Raw genomic sequence first — 19,598 nt, 5'->3', positions numbered from 1 at the left:
TTCCCACACATCAAGCCCACAGAAATGAAACAGTTTCTAGATTACCCAAAGCAGTTCACCCTTGTTATGCTGAGGTTGGGAATTTGTATGTGAAGCAATTTTGCTTCAAAAGGTGAGGGAAAAAGATGTGAATTCAAAAACTACCTGACAAAATCAGGAAGTACATAAACATGGAAAAAACAGGACAATATGTGGATTTGCGTAATTTAACATTTCTCCAGCACTGCAAGGGAAGAGGGATTAATTCTTTTTATAGCATTTTAAATGTCAGTGCTGTATACAGAATGTAAAGTGCTTTGAGTCACTGCTGCAAAACCTTCCAGGAACATACTGAAATAACATTAAACTGCATTTTAAAATAAATGCTAACATAGAGACTTTAAGTGATTACAGGGTTTAGTAAGGGTTGAAGAAAAGACTTTAATTCTCCACCACTGGCTCAATTCTGAACACAAAGAAATCAGTCAGCTACAAAAAGTGTCCTGCAAGTCCAAGTTGCCTATTGTCCCAAACTTCTCCTGGACAGCACAGGCAATGCCCTAGAAAAAGACAAATTAATTCAACAAATACAGCAAAAGAGAAGTGCTGCTTTCAGCCACACTCAAGTAACTCCCCCAGACTTCACTGAGAGCAGCTCCCCCAGACTCAAATGGCTGCATACAAATGAGCAAGACCTTTCCCACAGAGGAGTACAAACCACTGTATTTACAACTTGCCCAAGCACACTTAGCCCTGGACAGAACTCAGACATTGTTTTCATCACAAACAACAGGCTCATGACACACCTCAGATTCTGATGGTTTTAGTTTTAGCAGGAATTTTTCAAAATGAAAGTTGCAAATAACCTCGGATGCAGTTAGTCCCTTACACTTAATAAATAAGAAGCATCAAGAATCTCCACAGTATTGAGATGCACAGAACTATTAACTGGTTTCAGAGTGTATTAAAAAAACAAAAAAAAGTCCTTTGTTACTGCAAAAAAATCACAGTTTCTGTTCTTCTAAGAAGAGTGGCCCTAGTGGTGTGTTCAAGGGCCAAAACGAGCAGCAGGAGGCTTTTACTGCATCCCAAACCACTGTTCTTGATCTGCCCACTGAGCTGCTTCACTGTCACTGCCTTCCAAGTCCCCCTCTTCTCCACTTCCCTCCATGTCATCCACATCTTCTTCCTGGGTGGCGTCTGTTGGACTTTCCTCTTTTTCCATCTTCTGCAATCCTTCTAGTGACTTCTGATCGTTTGGATCCAAACTGAACAAGTGAAGAAAAAGAAAGCCTTGTCCTGAAACTTTTTTCTCTTTGTGACCTTAGTGTAAAGAATAACAATAAAATCTCATCCTGTTGTCTGCACTTCCTGTTTAACATCATCAGGAAGCTTATTTTAGATGATGATGCAACTTCCCCTTGAGCTACTGTAACACTGAGTATTAAATCTCTTTATAAAACAGTTCTGATCCCCAAGAATGCATTTATCTAAACATCCCACTCTTCCAGAAAACTGAGTCACCTCTCCCAACAATACTAATTATAAAGTAACATGAAAGCAGTAAAAATTTAAATGACTCTGACTAAATATAATCTATGCAGGCAAAAACCAGCTGACCCATTTAAGCTATACAAGTTTGCAGCGGACATAATGTGCTGGGTTTAAGGCAAATTGAAGATGTTGCAATCAAAACATGGGAATATTTAACAAAGTAACACTCTAAAATAGCATTTAGGTTATGTTAAGTTGAATCACACTATTTAAATTTATCGAGTAGCTCATTTTTATATGCACCTTCTAGTGTAAAAGAATTGATCTTAAAGCCTGACTATATAATAATTAATAACTATAAATAATTCCATACCTTAATCCTTTTGTTACTCAAGAAATCACAAGCCTAGTGACGTATTTAGCATTTTACAGTCCTTACATTTTGCATTTCTCAGTTCAAAGTCTTAAGATCAACCAATTTATTAGCAGGGTGTCATTTCTGTGGTTTTGCTTGTTTTAAGGGAGATTGATATAAAGCCACCTCTGATTCTCATCCTAATCAATTAATAGCTCATCTTTGTACTCAGTGAAACTGGTTATTGGTTCTTATAAACCTCCTGCAGTCTCAGGGTGTGCTTTACCTCAGGGCTATGCTGTACTGGTCCATGGCTTCCTGGTACTCGTTGACAGCCACGAGGAAGTCTCCCAGGATCCGGTGCAGCACACAGTCACTCTGGTTAGCCAGGGCATTCCTCAGCAAAGCAATCCCATCTTCATACTTCTGTTCTCTACCTGTTCACAGGCAAAACTACTGTTTTAATTAATAGTTGAGACAAATCTATAAAAAGTCACAGTGTTCACAGTCTTCCCAACACAAGGCTATTTGTCCCTCCAGACCTGTCAGCAGGAGGACAGCAGTGCTCTACTTCTTGCAAGATTAATTCTAACAATGACTTTTTGTTGTAATAGCTGTTGCACTCACAATTACATCTACTTTGAAGTCAAAACATTTTGTTTGCAATTGCTGTAAGTGTAATATCAGTTGCTGGATGCAATTAATTCCTGTGATTTTTCCTTCAGGATAGAACTGATAAATCCCCAGACTGTATGATCACTGTTCCATCCTTCCCATCAATGTGGCTGCAGAACATCCTTTCACGTACAAAGGTATCTTTAAATAAACCAACATGGGGAAAAGGAACTTACTGAGAAGTTCTGCTTTCTTTACCACAGCTTTAATGTAGTCAGGTCTTTGTGTGAGAGCTTTATCCAGCAACGTTTTTGCCTTTTCCTGCGTGACTGGGTCCTCCAGGCAGACTGTGGCCAGCAGAGTGAGGGTCTGTGCGTTTGCCCCCAGGGTTTTGTACACGTTATTTGCCATCACCATGGCTTCACGGATGCTGTTGGATGCCAGGTAACACTCGATGAGACCTGGTGGTGTCAGATAGAAACATTGCAGGGCTTTGAGTCAGCACCACAGGCACTCACCCCTCCATCATTATTTGCACTTAGTAGCACTCAGGTGCTGAACAGCTGACACCCCAATAAGCAAACACAAATTACAATTGAGAAAGTGAATCTATGCATGTCAACATACTCATTTTACAGATAATTGACTTGATCTTAATTAATGGGCAGGCACTGAAAAAAACCCCAACCCTAAGTACACCTAATCTAACATTTTTGTCCAATTCTAATACTGAGATAATTAATACTTCACCTGGACTCTTCACCACTCACTATATACTTGAAGCTGCTGTTGAGATCAACAAGATTTAAATATTTAAACAAATATGACAAAACAAAGCTCCCAGCAAAACTATCAGTTAACGTCATCATCCAAAAGCGAGCTGCTCAAAACACCTAAGTTTGTTTACACCCAGATTAAACAAAACAAAAACCAAGAAAACCCCTTTTTGAAAGTCATTCTTACAAACCCACACATTCAGTGGTATATTTCACCTGACAGCTTCGACTGCTTCATGGTTTTGAGGTAATAATTATTTACTAGAAAGCCAACAGGAGGGAAGAACTGCTGTTTATTCCCTTGCCTCATCATCAGCATGACACCAACCCTCACACCGGAGCAGCTGTGAGTAGCTTCTCGTGGCTCACCTTCGTAGCAGTCCAGGCGGCAGGGCGCGAGCCGGATGGCCTCACGGAAGTGGATTGATGGCCTCCTGCACCCGGCCCATGTTCCTCAGAGCAGCTCCTTTCAGCAGCAGGGCTTGCACACTGTTGCTGTTCAGCTGGATAGCTTTGGCTCCCAAGTATAAGGCACGGGAGTATCGTTTGCTGTAGAAACTGTGACACCTACAGAAAGAGGAGAGGGATTGTAGCACTGCCTGCAGTGCCTGTGTAGAGTCACGGGGGTTTTGAACTCCTTGCATTTGAAGTTAAGAAAAAAAACTTCTTCTGGAGTTTAAAAAAACCCCATTATAAATATTAAAATTGTTACTGCTATTTATTGTATTGCTGGTATTGCATAAGTGTGGTAACTCTAACAGATTTAGCATACAGAAAACAAACATGACGGATATTTACAGAGAGCTAGTTTAAGGCACCCAAGAACGGAACAGACAGGATAGGAAAGCACCTTCTGAACAAAACAAGCTGAACCCACCGTGTCAGCTGTAACCCACCACACTCAGCAAATCGAGAGCTGAGGTGAGAAAGGAAAGAAGACAACTCACCCAGATACCACCCAGGGCTCTGCGTGCTGGTCAGAAATATTGAAGAGCCGGCAGCCCAAGTTCTCCACATCCTCCAGCCGACCCTCACGCGCCAATAAATAGCCATAAACATCCATTCCTAAAGAGACACGTTGGAGGATCAATCCTCAAGAAATGTTCATTCACAAGAAAAAAAAGCCACCAAAACCACAAACACCTACTTTAAACTGTGCAACTACCAGGAAGGGTTCAACACATGCAGCTTCTGAATGTCAACTCTGAGCTGAAAGCTGGGTAAACAATATACAATATTCCACTGCATGTAGCTGTTACTCTTCAGGTCAACCATCTCTCAGGATTTACTCACCTTTTATTAGGTAAGGATCCAGCATTTGTGCTTGTTCAAATTTTAGGATGGAGTTTTTATTATCTCCAGCTCTGAAGTACAGGTCTGCTAAGCTCCCCAGCAAGTCCACGTTATCCCTGAGCAATGACTTCTTCTCTAAAGAGCTTAAAGGGAAAGAAATGCCCATTATTTATAAATGACATTTTGCATATCATTGTATATAAGAACTAATGTATTATTGGATTGCATCATGCTCTTTCAACTCTTACCAAATGGTGTTTATTGCTCTGGTGTTGTCTCCAGTATGCACGAAGGCGTATGCCTTGATCCACACGGAGAGCCAATCCAAATTGGGAATGCTCTGGATTATATTGATGGTCATGGAGGCCACTTCTGCTCCCTTCACTGACAGCGAGAGCAAGCCTGTTTAGAAGGGTTCATCCATCACTCAGCCACTCAAAACTGCCTTTGATACAAACAGTCTGAGGGTCAGAAACTCCATCCCTTGACAAGCACAAACAGCTGTTACAGGGCTTGTTACAATTTACATAATGTGGGTATGACGTGCAAATGCAAGACAGTTACAGAGTCCCAAGTGCAATTCAAATTACAACACTACTGAACACTGCAATGCTCCCAGTGTGCAGACACCCACCTAGGATGGCATCCAGGGCCAAGGGGCACTGCCTCAGCACTTCTTTGTAGCTCGTCACCGAGGAGCGCTCCTGACCTGCTTTCTTGTAGAGATTTGCCAGCATCATATTGATCTACAGACAACAGAAATGTGGGGACAGTCAAGTGTGAGGAAGGAGAAAGAATCACTAAGAAAGGTCACAACTCTGTCTTCAAGTCTGCCTGCCTCTGTTCTGGGCAAAAGACAAAATAAGCTGCTCTTCTGAGAACGCTCTAAGGTACCACATAGTATAAAATGAAAATTCTGGCTTCTTTCTGAGTATAGAAATAAAATCTACATTCTTTTGTATGTGCACAGTGCACCTTGAAATCTGTGCTGTGCACCAAAGAAGTCAAAAGATGGGCAAGTGCTCCTACATGATGCCAAGAAGGATCTGTATATCCATTAATCAGTCTCTTCCACGAATCTCTCTGTATCCACGGAAGTGTTTGAATTAGCTTAGCAAGGCAGAGAAAGTTTCCATTCAGCTTCTGAATGAAGCCATGAGTGACTAAAGAACAGAAATTATCTGAGCTCTACACAAGTAGCTGGTTTCTGCTACAGCACTTTCATTTACTGGTATATACAGGAGAAAGTTTACTCTTCTCAACTTTTTCTGTTCTGTAACTTGATCTTTGAACAGAACACTCTGACATTAACTGGAGTTTAACCCATGCACACTTTTAGGACAATTTAACATGAAACACAGTTGACTGATCTGATGTGTTAATCTTTTAAGCCCTTCTGAGTAACAGAGCCAGCAAGCAAAGACTCCACAGATTTGGCACTGCAGACCACAAAGGGATCTAAATATTTAACATTACCTAAACTGTTGTTGAAAGGATTAAAAGATTTTAAAAGATGGAGCACTAGCAAACCTTCTACTTGCCAAAGTCTCCAGCCTTTCAAGGATTTTGCACTGCTCCAACTACACAAGAAGTTAATAAAAATGCACAAAACATTTAACTCCTTTCTTTTTTTTTTTTTTTAAATTCTTTCTAACAGAGGAAATACAAAATTGGTATGATTTTAAAGAAAAGGGTCCCAATCAGCTAATTTAAAATTAGGAAATGCTACCAAGCAATATTTAACTACAGAAGAAGACATAATGCCATTATACCTGTACACTGTGTTCTGCCCTATAGATACACTGACCAAGAACCTGTGACAAAAACCTGCCAGAACCCACCTTTGGAGTTCTCTGCCTGGAAGGAATCCCATCAAGAATAGCAATGGCATCTTTATCTTGCTTCAGCATTGTGTAACATTCAGCCATTTTGTATTTCACTTCGATTTCTGATGGTAAACACTGAAACAGAAAGAAAGATTTAAATGCAATATTGGTTTAATCAGGTATGAAACTTTTAATAAGGTTTCCTCATAAATATTTATACTGTGTTGAAAAATATCTAGTGCAAGTCAGCTAACAATGCAACTCACTGCTAGTTCATATTGTTCCTGTCTTCAAATTAAAAGTATGAAATACACATACAGAAAAATTTTATGTTGGAGACCATTTTAAGTTTTGCATTAGAAAACACCACACAGATATTACCAAACTAATCAGCCTTAAAAGTCAGGTTTATTTGCCATGATAAATGCATAATCTAAGGCATTTAAAAGACATGTAAAGGTGATGCTCAGGGAACACAGTTAGTGATGGACTTGGCAGGGACTCGACCTGAAGGATCTTTTCCAGCCTCAGTGACTCTGTGAATATTGAGTCAGCAACATTAACTGGAAGAGGGAACGTGATCACTTCATGCAGCACATTATCAATTCTTAAATACCTGGCTTTGGGGTGTTGATGCAGCATTCCCAGTAGAAGGTCTGACTTTGGAAGTTTTACTTAAGGCTTTTTTCTGCTGTAAGGCCATCGTGTACTTGCTGACAGCATTCCTATATTCCTTGTCATGGAAGAGGGAGTCTGCATGATAGACAAGGAGCTGGTACTTCTGAGATGGAGAGAACAGTTCCCTAGAAGAAATGCAGACAGAAAGGCTGAGATCAGCTGGCTGTACAAGAATCAAAACTTTACAGATCCAAAGTATCTGTAGCTCTGGTTTGTCTGGCTTCAACTTCCAACTGCTGCAGCTTCTTTACTACGCTGGAAGGACCATTGAGTAACAGGTACTGACCCCTCACACAGGTACTGACTCCTCACACAGGTACTGACTCCTCACCCCGGGGTTATCTCACCAATTTCCTTTATCTGTAAACAAACAAATCCAACAGCCACTCCTGACACCTCATCAGCAACAACAGCTCAATGTTTGGCTACTTGGCCACTGCCCTCATCCTTCCCATAACAAGGCTGTCAATGTCCATTACACTGCATCAACTTTCTCCTAGGATCCTTTTATCAGCTAAGGATCCAGCATTTTGCCCACTCAGATTTCAGAACAGAGTTTTGTTTGGATGGACTCAAGTTTAAAAGGCAACCCAGCTCCTTGTACAGCTGGTCTGGTCCTAATCCCTATTTCCACATTACACAAACCCCTTTTGTAACACTCCTTGTATGTGTGCAGACCAAATGACCTAACTGTGGCCTTCCAGGACCTGAAGGGAGCCAACAAGAAACATGGAGAGAGACAATTTACAAGGGCCTGGAGTGCCTGAACAAGGGGGAAATGGCTTCACACTGATGGAGGACAGGGTTAGATTGGATATTAATAAAATTCTCCCCTGTGAGGGTGGGGAGGCCCTGGCACAGGTTGCCCAGAGAAGCTGCGGCTGTCCCATCCCTGGAAAGTGTCCAAGGCCAGGTTGGACAGGGCTTGGAGCAACCTGGGACAGTGGAAGGTGTCCCTGCCCAAGGCAGGAGGGGTGAAACAAAACAATCTTCAAGGTCCCTTCCAACCTGAACGATTCGGTGATTCCATGACTCTCTGCCAGGACACCTATGGTGTAGCGGGCAACCCAAAGGGACGCTAATGCTGGTACCCGAACAGAGGCAGGACCCATCCCCGGCAGGGACAGGGCAGGGGCAGACCACAGGCCAGGGGCAGGCCAGGGGCAGGCCAGGGACAGGGACACCCCGAAAGCGGCCCCGCTCCCCCCTCACACCGTGCCCCGCGCGCGCCCCCTGCCGGCGGGGCACTCACGGGTTGTTGCCGCTCATGGTGAGGAGGCAGCCCGCTGAGCAGCCGCACGTTCGAGTGCAGCCCGGCGGCCGCCATCTCACGCACGTGCTCCACCACACTCATGCTGCCGCCGGCGGGGCGGAGGGGACGGGACGGGGGAACCGGGAGAGACGCGGAGCGAGGCACCGGGCACGGAGCTACCGCCGCCGCCCGCCGCCACTCCAAAATGGCGCCACCGAGGGGTCCTCGCGCGCCGCCGCCTGCAGGCGGCCAAGGCACTGCCTGCGCGGCCCGACAGGCGCGCGGAGGGCAGCCCGCGCCAAGGACCCCCCGCGGCGGCGGGAACAGGTGTGAGGGGATGGCGGGGTCCGGGCAGCGCGCGTGAGGGGATCTGCTCCTCTGTGTGTCCTCTGGTGGAAGATACGCACGCCCCCTGTGTCCACAGCTCCTGAGTTCGCCCCTTGTCCTTCTGAGAATACGCCGATGGTTGCCGCAGCTAAATGTGACTGAGGGCTCCGACATAAGGAAGCTCCTGCCTATAAAAATTGGTAACTAAGGAGAAAGACCTTTCAAAACCTAAATTTCTTCGGAGAAGTCCTTCACTAGGCCTACCATTAACTACAAGGATAGACTGAGAGATGAATCATAAGCTTTATTTTCCCACCTTTATTACAAAAACATTGTAAAACATGGCTATCCTATTCCTAAAAATTGAATCAGTGCGAGCTTTCAGTTTGGACATACCATCACTGCTGTTGGGAGAGGAACACAGCTCTCAGCAAACAAACACACCAGGCAGCAAAACATCACCAGCACTGGGCTTCAGGTAACACCAAAAGTTTCTTGGTGCCGTGTGGTGACTGTGACACGAGTCCTGCCATGAAGGAACAAAACCTGAATAAACTAAGAGTGGATTTGTGTTCTTCCAGAAATCATCTGGCTGATCAGAACAGCCACTTTTTACCAGTTTGGAAGTGTTTGAATCCGCCATCGGGAAGGCAGCCACAGACCCAGCTGTGTGGGATTTGCCTGTGTTACCCTGTTAAAGGCATTTCAGGAACACAGCTCTGCGGAGACAGACCTGCTAAATAAACAGGTAAATTGATGCAAACTGCAGCTCCTGTATTAATCCCAGTTTTCAGTGAGAATGATTCACTTCCAACTGATTAACGTTACACAATAATCATGGAATCACAGAATGGTTTGGGTCAGAAGGGACCTTAAAGGTCCCTTAAAGATGGCCAGGGACATCTTCCACTGTCCCAGCTTGCTCCAAGCCCCGTCCAACCTGGCCTTGGACACTTCCAGGGATCCAGGGGCAGCCACAGCTTCTCTGGGCAACCTGTGCCAGGGCCTCACCACCCTCACAGGGGAGATTTTTTTCCCAGTATCCAATCTAAACCTGCTCTCTGTCAGGTCAAAGCCATTCCCCCTTGTTCAGGCACTCCAGGCTGTTGTTGGCTCCCTTTACGTCCTGGAAGGCCACAATTAAGTCACCCCAAAGCCTTCTGCAAAAAAAAAAAAAAAAGCCCTCTTTGACTTACTTGAAGGCTGCCCATAAGACACACAGTAGTCACCACGTTAATTACAAGCGAATTTTATTGAAAACAAGGTAAAAATCACTGCACTGGACAACACAGCGTGAGAGGTCTGTTTTCCCTGGACATACGACACCCAGACTCCAGCCAGCAGAGCAATGACACAGCTCCCCTGCCCCACAGCCAAGTCCACTTCTTCTCTTAAATACAAGCCCTGGTTTAAATGCTGTAGCCACGATTACAAAGCAACTTGCATCTGAAACAGCACGTTAGAAATCACTTATTAAGCACCAGCTTAATAATATTTGCTTACACAACTTATGTTTTTGCTCTCCCTCCCTCTATCACTCATTGACAGGTTTGGTTTTTTTCTTTTTTTTTTACTTCATAAGCACTTAATTCTTCCTTGGTACAAAATGTATCCAAAACAAAGGCAAAAGACTTGAATATCTTGCTGTGGAAATGCTTGAAGTTGTTGCCACTTTGCTTCACTGCCCAGGGCCTGAGAGACTCTTGTTCATGAACTGCCTCTTCACAAAGCAGATCCACCACTGCAGAAGGAAGTATAGGTCAGAAAATCTACAAAAGTGGTTTCCATTGACTTTAAAATATTCAATCTCTGACATATAACATGTTAAGACTCCAGTTTTCCACACTGGTTTCTACTGGAATTGAGGTGAACAAGACAATAGGAATGGATACAATGAATTCATATTACAGGACTTTGAATTAAAATGGGAAATTCTTTCTCTTATCTTACTTTTATTGTATTTTATTCCAATACAATCATAAATGAGGGATGCATTAGGAAGCTATGCCTTTGAAACTAAATTAGCCTAAGTAATTTCAACATTAAATGCAGGCACATTTGCACATGAAACATGTGAACAGTCAAGAGGTGACTCATTCATTGATCAGTGATTTTTCTTTCAATCTGGGTAAGAGGCAAAACAATCGACTTCAAAGCAGCTCTCAAATCAGAGCTGCCTGGGAAGACAAACAGCACCTCCTGAGCTTGAGAATTTCCATTTGCAACCCCAGCCAAGAGCAGATGTGCAGTGCTTTGAAGAGCTGAACCAGACACCTCTTATTACTGCCCTGCTTTTGAAACTAACCCAAACTGTCATATCACATTAGATTAAATTAATTGATAACTTGCAGCTGTCATTTCACTGTAAAATCAGTCCAGCTTGGCTGAAGTTACCCACCCCTGACCATCACCCCATCATCTCACTTCTCTCCACGTGGCTGAAAAAACACCCCCAACCCCTCATTAACTCTGTGGTGATGCCACTGAACTCTTACCTTGCTTGGCTTGTCACTCTGGGGATCAAATACTTTGTCACAAAGGCGAAGGCCGGTTTCTTGCCTCAGCTGCTGCAGGTAGGCCCTCATCACCTCTGAAAGCAGCACAGCAAAACCAGGGTAAACTGGGGAGCACCAACTCAAACTGGATTTAACATGGACGCATCAGCGATCACTGCTTAAAGCAGAGAGGGAGTTTCACATCTACAGGTACTCCCAGCTGGCTGAGTTGATTTGCTCAATTTATCTATGGATAAGATAGAGGTCAGAAAATCCAGCTTGTGCTGCCTTCAGAAGACAGATTTAGTCTTCTAAATTTAAAAGATTTGGTTTTAACAGTAATTTTTCTAACTGCAGTCACAAAAATGCAGTTAATAAAGTGTGAGCCCAAGGCAGCCTTCAGAGGCCCTGGGTCAGCCTTACCTTCCTCCTGCTTGTTGGCAGGTTTGGCATAAATGGCGTTAAGTGGAAAGCCAGGCTCCCCTGGGATTGGGAAGTTAGTGATTCCTAGTGTGTACATTTCCTTCTCTCCTTGGCCTTTGGAGTTACACTGGAAGACCAGGCAAACAATGGATTAGCAGTTATAAACAAAAGCATCGGGAGCATTAGACCCAAGTATTTTACAAATCTGTAACATTAAAAACTCATCAAGAAGAGCAACACAGCATATCCACATTGGAGTATTTGAGACTCTGACAACTGGGACTAGGGTGAACAGGACTATCTGTGCCCCTGGAAGGAGAGTATCAGGAAATCCTTTCCTGAGAACAATCGTCAGAGCAGACTGTTTCCCTCCTGCACAGAAATTCAGTTTTGTTACCTTTTGCAGCTTTTTCAGGCACTCAGAAATGTAGAGGGTTACATAGATCAGTGTTCTGTCAGCCTCGTTCTGCAAAACAAGAGCAGGAACTCTTCAATTACAGGACTTTGTGGAACTCATAAAGTCTGAAGCAGGAATGAATTCAAGCCATTTTGGGCTACAGTTTCCCCATGAGAGGGAGAGCTGCAATTCATGGCATTTACCCAACTTTAAAGGTTAAATGGAAGGGGAGATTTTGTGATCTAGTAGAATTACCTCCTTGAAAATAAATTTATATTCACAGCACCAACCCTCCGAAGAACTAGAATATGCTCAGTATCTCAAAAAATTACCTTAATTTCATAATTTTTGAAGAAAACATTAGCTTTGAAGTAGTAGATGGCTTCATCTATAATATCTGTGTCCTTAGCTAATAAAAAAGAGATACAGAGTTAAGCAGTACACTATTAATACAACATTTGTCATAACTTCTACTCACTGAAATAAATAAGGATTACTGCAAAGGCAAAACCTTGGTATTTACAAAAAGCAGAAGTCAGCACCATGTTAAGAGAAAACATGTGAAACACCATGAGCTCAGACTGTAATATTTAAGCTTCCTACTCCCTTCTCCTTCCCCTGTGATATGTCACTTCACAAACACCAGCAATTCAGCAGTTCCTCACTTTTCTACCATTTGAGTAACTCATCAGAGTTTTAACATCATAAAAGGATAGAAAAAAATGTTTTTGGAGACAGCATACCAGCACAATCACTCACATTCCATTATCCTCTTCAAAAAAAAAGGAGGGGAGCAGAACACAGCGATGAACTGACCTTTGCTACCATCCAAGACTGCTTAAATCCAGAAACATTTCCTTTACATTTGCCTTCTCCACCTGAACCGCCACATTGCTGGGGAATACCACGCCTGGGAAGTTCAGGTGCTGAAGAGGAATCTGTACCTGGCTGCCTGTGGGCCCTGTCAGGGTGCCTGTAACCTCATTTCAGTTCCTGAAGCTGCACACCCTTAGGTGCTGCAGTCCCACTCCTCATCGCTCAGAGCAGCCGAGCGTCTCCAGCCGCAGCCCAAAGCAGCAGTTCTCGGTAGCTGAACCCCCACTTCCTCTGACACAGAGGCTTCACACCACCACAGCCTCCTCAAAACCCTGCTCAGGAGCACAGGGAGACACAGGGGGAAGCACCAGAACAGCAACCAGAGGCTTGGATTACTGAAACTACTAATGCAGCAGAACACAAAGCACATTTATCTGTGCACAATTATTTTCTATGATTTGCACAACTGAAGTAATTGAAAACTTCTTTCCTCCTCTCTAAACTGCAAAGCCTTCCATTTCCCACCCCTGACTCGTCTCGTCACTCTTGCTGGGGCTGGCTTAGAGCAACCCCTGAGATGATGAGCTATATCCAGTAATTCAGAGATTATTATAAACTTACTTTCTCGAGGTGCTGGGCCCTTGAACTGGCTTCTGATGGGTAACAGTGCCATGTTCCCAATTAGCTTGGTGTCTGAGTCCATTAAAGTGGAGTGGTAAGCCTAGAGACAGAGAGAGCTGGTTATTGATCCTACTGAAAATAGACATTTCCATATCCAATCACATGTCCCCTGTGTCTTCATCAAACAGGAGTCACAGCCTAGTTCATTATGATGCTTCCAGCATTTTTTCCTTGCACAAACAATTGCTATTTTTTATTTAGGCACCGATCTTGGTGCCATTCTGGTGAATACCATCGAAGCACCACCAGTGTCACCACTTGCAGTCGCAGTGGTGGGAGATGGGATAAAATCTGTGTTGTTGGTCTGCAAGCACAGTTCATCCCCAGTGTGCCTGACCCCATCCTGGCAGCACCAAGGGGTAACAGCCCTGCTCACCTGCCTGAGTTTTGGGACATTGCACTGAAAGTTAGTTGGTCATTAAAAAATATGTAATTTATTTCCATGTCTGAGTACTAATAGTAGATAATTATAAATAAAGCCAGGCTTAATACACTAAAAAAAAAAAACCAAAAAACAAACAGAAAAAAACAACAAAAAACTAACTGATTTAAGTGAAAAACAAAACAGCTTTCTGCATATAACAAATTCTTCCTAGAAAACCAATTTTCAACAACTATTCAGTTTAGTTTCAGGCACTTTCCAAACGTTTCCTGGGTGCTGTGCCAGGCCACTGGGAATCCCTCACCTCCTCACAACCCACCTTTTGTGGGGGGCAGGGAAGGATGTGACTGTAGAGGAGAGTGGGTGTAAAAAGCAGTTTATTTCACTGAGGGTAAGGTGGTGTGAACAAAGCCAGAGCAAAGCCCTGCTGTGACCACCCTGTCCCCCGCTGCTACCGGGGCTTGCACCCTCCCTCCCGGCTGCGGGCGGATCCCTGGCAGGGGGAGGAGGAAGAGGAAGAGGAAGGCGCTGGCCTTCCAGCAGCCTCCCATAAAGAGCCATTCCCCGCTCTCAGGAGCGCTCCCCGCAGCTGCAGCCCCTTCCCCCCGCACTGACCGAGGCCAGACCCCGCAGCAGAGCCCCTTCCCCGGCCCGGGATCACCTCCGCCGCCCCCGGCCCGGCCCCGCCGCCCCGCGCCCTCCTGTCCGCGCTGCCGCCGCCGGGGCCGCGCAGCGCCGGGTGCGGAGCCGCTCACCGGCATCTCGAAGGGCAGGAGGCGGCTCGGCGGGGCCGGGCGGGAGGGGAGCGGGGCGAACCGGGCAGCAAAGCGGCCACAGAGCTTCCTCCTCCGCCTACGCTGCAGGAAATGAGGCAGCGGCAGAGGCGGTGCGAGGAGGGGAAGCGGGAGCCGTGCACCGCCCCGGAGGCAGCGCACCGGGAAGGGATCCCGGGAGGCATCTCTGTACCCGGACACTGCCCCTACGGGGAAAGGGCCACGGAGAGGCATTGCTCGGCCAGGGCTCTGCCGGTACCGGGAGGGGATCCCGGGAGGCACCGCCCGTTCGGGCAAGGGGTTCCGGGATGCTTGCTCGCAGCTGGTTTTCTCTCCTGTGCATTTCCAGCACAGCCCAGCCGGCTGCAAGGGGCACTTCGTGTAAGGAAGCACAAGAGGGGTCCAAACGTGTTGTGTTCAGAAAGATACAGTATTTTTAGGTGCACACTCCTATTACTATCATTACCTTCCCTGTGACCCAGCGTTGCTGGATTTGTCCCCTGGCACCTGACTCACGGCATGTCAGGGAGACAAAATGGGAGGGTTTGGAAGGTGAGTCACAATAATTCAACTGTAAGGTTGGGGTTTGTCCTTTCAAAACGCCCTAAGCATGGCTTGTCCTAGTGGCAGTCTGGAGGTGAATCAAACCACTGAAGTTTCCCCAACTTTTGAATGGTTTAATTCAGCCAGATCAAGACCTGCCACACACAGAGTTTTGGAAGCCCTTTTCCTCTAGATATGCAGGAGTTGCTGGGCTGTTGAATCTCTTGCCCAGTTCTGGCTCTGCTTTTTTTCATACGTACTAACATTGGCCTCTGTATTTTATAACACACAAGCATAATAAAAAAAACTTTGTTTATTAAAGTAGTTATGAGGTCATGTAACTCACTCTCCACTATAAATATTAGTTATTTTACAGGTAAAATATCAAGTGTGTTTGTGTAGGGATTGGGTTGGGGTTTTTTTTTCATTTTTATTTTTTACCAAAAGCAAAGTATTTTCCTCCCTGTTTGAACATGTTTTTTACTCATCCACGTGATCTTGAAAGTATTCATCCACAAGAGCAGATTTATCTTCTTCACATTCCTGTCAAAAAGACCAGAAAAATATAAACCTTCCTGGGTTGAACACAGGAATTATCAGGGGACTTTGAACAGTCATGCAGGAAAAAAAACTTAGTGATCTCAATGGTCCTTTCTGACATTTGAAGGTTAAAATTCTGTTAATTTTGAAAACCAAAGTAATACTTTTAAACACAACCACTTGATCAATCTCCATATACAAGGTGATATTAGAGAATTTCACTTTTGTAACTCTAAATGGAGATGGTACAAGCATTGTCACTGAAAGACTAAACATGTCTTATTTTGAACTGTACTATATATTACTCTCTTATCTCAGCAGAGATCCCTCCAGGGCAGGGGCTGGGCATACCCCACAGTACTAAGACAATATTTATTAGCAAGGCAAAGAATATATTTGTATTACAACTATATTATGGATCCTTTCTAATTTTTAATCTTCTCACCAGCAGTCCCTTACCTTTGGTTCTTTAAATTCCAGATCTTCCCCATACTGAATGGTGAAGTCTATGTGCTGCAGAACTATGTTTATACTTTCCTCATCAGAGCGATCCAGAGGCAGAAATCGAACCATACCATAGTCATCAATCTATAAAAGGATTCAAAGGATGTTGGTACAAAAATGCAGTCAGTTAATTCTCAATCACAGCACTCTAAGCCACTTCCTTAAACCACATTTGTCTGGACTTCTAAATACCATTTAAAGTCACACTGCAAACCAATGGTAATTCCCTACTCAGTACACCTGGTTACCAGTCCTAAGTTCTACACTGTAGAAAAAGCCATTTCCCAAAACTGCCAACAGAAAAGAATTCAAAGCAAATGTATTGGCTACAATCCAGCTATCAAGAGTATCATATCAGTAGTATCAAGAATCTCATGCTAATCTGAATAAATGAAAAACTGAGTTAAAAGAGACAAAAAGTGATAGTGCATTTTAGGGTACAAGCAATATACCTACCAATCCACATATAGATTTGGTCAGTTTTTTAAACCTTTTGCTTCTCAATATACTTGTAGAATCTTCGATCATAGAATACATATCTGGATCCAAGTACCTGCAGAAACAAAGTCACCATTAACATTGAAAGTCTGTCATTCAGAATGACACAAAAGACCCAAGATAATTACTTACAAAAAAGCCAAAGATCAGTACAAACATGGAGCTATTCTTTTGACTCTGACTAAACTAAGCATCCTACCCACATGCTTAAAGACTATTGTTTGAAATAAATGAAATCCATCTTCTCCCATTCCAAAAGAGTCTGTTTTAATTGTGGGAAACATTAGACTGAATTTTCAGTGAACTCTGCCTCAATATATTATACTACAGAGCAAATAATTTTTTGGAACTTACTTTTCTATTTCCTTCTTGGCTTTCTTGCTCAGCAAATCCATTTTGGTCATGACGTTAATCTGTGGAATCTCCAAAGATATCATTGCACTGAGAGCTGCCAGGATTCCAGAAATAAACTTGAAGAGGATGAAAAATGATGTATTAAAGTACAGAAAAACACAACACAAACACACAGGACACTCAGCCACAGGCCAAATCTGGTAATGAATATATGGAACATGGACACCAAGCCCTATGAGGAATTATTCTCTGTTGGAAAAAGGCGGTGCCAAGTATCCCCTCTATTTTTGGAACCTCAAATATTGATCTGCCACTGAAAAGGGCACTAAGAAAACCCAAACCCTTCTCAGGATAGTTACTGCTAAATGGGGAAAGTGGCCTGCTTGTTCTCGGGATCTGAGAAAGTTCTCATGGAATCACAGAAGAATTTAGGTTGGAAGGCGCTTCTGGAGGTCATCTGGTTCCTACAACTGCTTAAATAGAGGAGCTTCCAGGTCAGACCAGGCTGCTCTGGGGTTTGCCCAGTCAAGTTTTGACTCCATGAACATTCACTGCACAATCCCTCTGTGCTTGTCCCAGTCTGACCACTCTCACAGTGCTGGTTGTCTTTACATCCATCTGGAATTGTCCTTGCTGCAAGCTGTGTCTGAGGCTGCTGACGACAGCAATCAGATCTCCCTGAACTTGGCAACTTTTCCTCCGGGCAAACCCAGCTCCTTGAATGGCTCAGACTTGTTCTTTATCAATATGAACTTTTTCAACAGATTTCAAATGGATACCTTAAAAGATTCCACCATAAACTGAGAATCCACAAGGAAAACTCCACAGACACGGAATTCCCACTGCTGCAGCTGCTCCACCAACTGTTTCATCACTGGCAGGTGCGTGTAGAGTTCGATCTGACCTGGGGCACACTCAGGATATTAGAAGGTTGGAATGTGAGGCAAACAGGAACAGTTCACAGTTACACATAGACATGGGACTGCATTTAACGTAAATAAAAACTGCTAAGGAAAGCACCCTCTTTTCAGGCAGCTCTGTCTGTGTTTGGGTGAAGTGGAAAAGACCTCCTTTGGTCTCCAGTTAGTGTTAAGTTTGCAGTTGCCACATTATTCCCACAGCACATGATGCTACCAAACATCTGTGCAGTCACCCAGATGAACCCAGGACCAAGTGCACTCCTAAGACACCTGAAAGTGACTCTGACAACTGTTAATAGCTCATCAAAATGTGAATTATCACGACCATCTAAAACCAAATTTTCCCATTTGAGAATTTTCCAATGAAGAGCGATACCAAAACATTGGCGTGTGTTTACCTGGGCAATCAAACAAAATATAGTCATCCTCCACGTGCCCAAGGCTCTCCTCCAGCCAGTTGAAGTTATTGGCAAAGTACTCCATGCAAAACACCAAGCCACCATTGGGGCCAAACCTCAAGGACTCATCTTCCATGACATCGTCCACTTCTATCAGCTCGCGGATGTCTGTGACAACACACACGTCACCAAAAGCCGGGAAATGAACTCTGCAGGCAGCTCGGTAGGTGAGAAAACCAACACGGCTTTACAGCAGCGCTGGGTGCACGGCATCTCCCCACTCACAGGCACACCCAGCAGCCACACAAAACTGTGGATGAACTTACACAAGCTCATTAATTCCCACAATACACACATATACGCTAAATACTTCCCCGGACTTATTTGGATATGAGTAGGGGTCTTTTGAGGGTTCCTGGTGATTGTTTGGGAAACATCTCATTCCCCAAATTTTCATCCTATGGTCCTGCATCTTCTAGTGAATCTCTTCTCCTTGATGGTATCTCAGCTATGTGGCCAGGTCAAGATGCACATTTTTTATCATCTTTGTTCAGACCTACTGTTGTTCTCAAAACGGAAACATCTGCCAGTACATATCAATCTCTAGTCTAGGTAAATACAGGCATTAAATGCGAGCTGACACAGGGCAACAGTCGCTGATGCAGGCAGTTATCACTATTACAGCGCTACATTAATGTCTGACATAGGCACTATTTGCTACCAGACCAGGCATTATTTGGGATATCACTGATATAAGGATCACCCATTATTTCGTTTAAACCGTTTTCCAACATCTTCCCTCACTGTCGCATGGCCTCCCTTTTACAGCAATAGAACTTGTGCGCTAGCACGCCCCCGGGGCGGTTCGAGCCCGGCGGTGCCCGGGGCTCGCCGGGGGCCGCCGCTCACCTGCCATGACGGGGTAGCTGAAGAGCTCGGCCGCCGGGTCCAGGTTCACCACCTGCACGGCGCGGCCCAGCGCCTCGCAGTGCTGCACCATGGTGGAGCAGTACGTGCTCTGCAAGGCACACACGGCCGTCAGGAGCCGTCAGGGGGCTCCCGCCGCTCCCCGCTCCCCATCTTTCCCCGCCGTTCCCCGCTCACCTTCCCGCTGCCCGCCGGGCCCATCACCAGCTGCGCGTACCGGGGCATAGCTGCGGCGGCCCGGCGGGAACTGGCCGCTAGGGCGCTCCGTAGCTCAGCTGAATACGTGACCGGCGCAGCGCATAGCCCTGCCCGCCCCGGTACGGCGAGCCGGCGGGGTCAAGCTGTGCACGCC

General features: G+C 44.7%; 3 protein-coding genes across 3 annotated transcripts; all 3 read right to left on the bottom strand.

Moving 5' to 3' along the window:
• Positions 1-234: 234 nt before the first annotated feature.
• ANAPC7 (anaphase promoting complex subunit 7) lies at positions 235-8,476 on the bottom strand. Its single transcript, XM_039561158.1, is given in 13 exon segments — positions 235-1,247; positions 2,115-2,265; positions 2,680-2,904; positions 3,589-3,643; positions 3,645-3,786; positions 4,167-4,284; positions 4,513-4,655; positions 4,761-4,914; positions 5,147-5,258; positions 6,354-6,473; positions 6,955-7,141; positions 8,269-8,294; positions 8,296-8,476. Coding segments are annotated over 13 exon segments (1,698 nt in total). The 5' UTR covers positions 8,371-8,476; the 3' UTR covers positions 235-1,057.
• Positions 8,477-9,822: 1,346 nt separating this feature from the next.
• On the bottom strand, positions 9,823-14,811 carry ARPC3 (actin related protein 2/3 complex subunit 3). Its single transcript, XM_039561059.1, has 7 exons — positions 14,545-14,811; positions 13,348-13,447; positions 12,243-12,319; positions 11,911-11,979; positions 11,514-11,640; positions 11,091-11,185; positions 9,823-10,336 (listed from the first exon to the last, which is right to left on the bottom strand). The coding sequence occupies exons 1-7, from the start codon at positions 14,794-14,796 to the stop codon at positions 10,274-10,276; spliced, it is 783 nt and encodes a 260-aa protein (XP_039416993.1). The 5' UTR covers positions 14,797-14,811; the 3' UTR covers positions 9,823-10,273.
• Positions 14,812-15,400: 589 nt separating this feature from the next.
• Positions 15,401-19,554, bottom strand: GPN3 (GPN-loop GTPase 3). The gene is made up of 8 exons (XM_039561058.1): positions 19,424-19,554; positions 19,229-19,337; positions 18,320-18,487; positions 17,781-17,905; positions 17,002-17,117; positions 16,606-16,702; positions 16,105-16,233; positions 15,401-15,648 (listed from the first exon to the last, which is right to left on the bottom strand). The coding sequence occupies exons 1-8, from the start codon at positions 19,469-19,471 to the stop codon at positions 15,586-15,588; spliced, it is 855 nt and encodes a 284-aa protein (XP_039416992.1). The 5' UTR covers positions 19,472-19,554; the 3' UTR covers positions 15,401-15,585.
• Positions 19,555-19,598: the final 44 nt, after the last annotated feature.

This window comes from Corvus cornix, chromosome 15 (assembly GCF_000738735.6).
Source record: "Corvus cornix cornix isolate S_Up_H32 chromosome 15, ASM73873v5, whole genome shotgun sequence".
Lineage (NCBI taxonomy): Eukaryota > Metazoa > Chordata > Aves > Passeriformes > Corvidae > Corvus > Corvus cornix.
The sequence above is the reverse complement of the archived record's forward strand: the minus strand, read 5'-3'. Positions and strand labels throughout refer to the sequence as shown.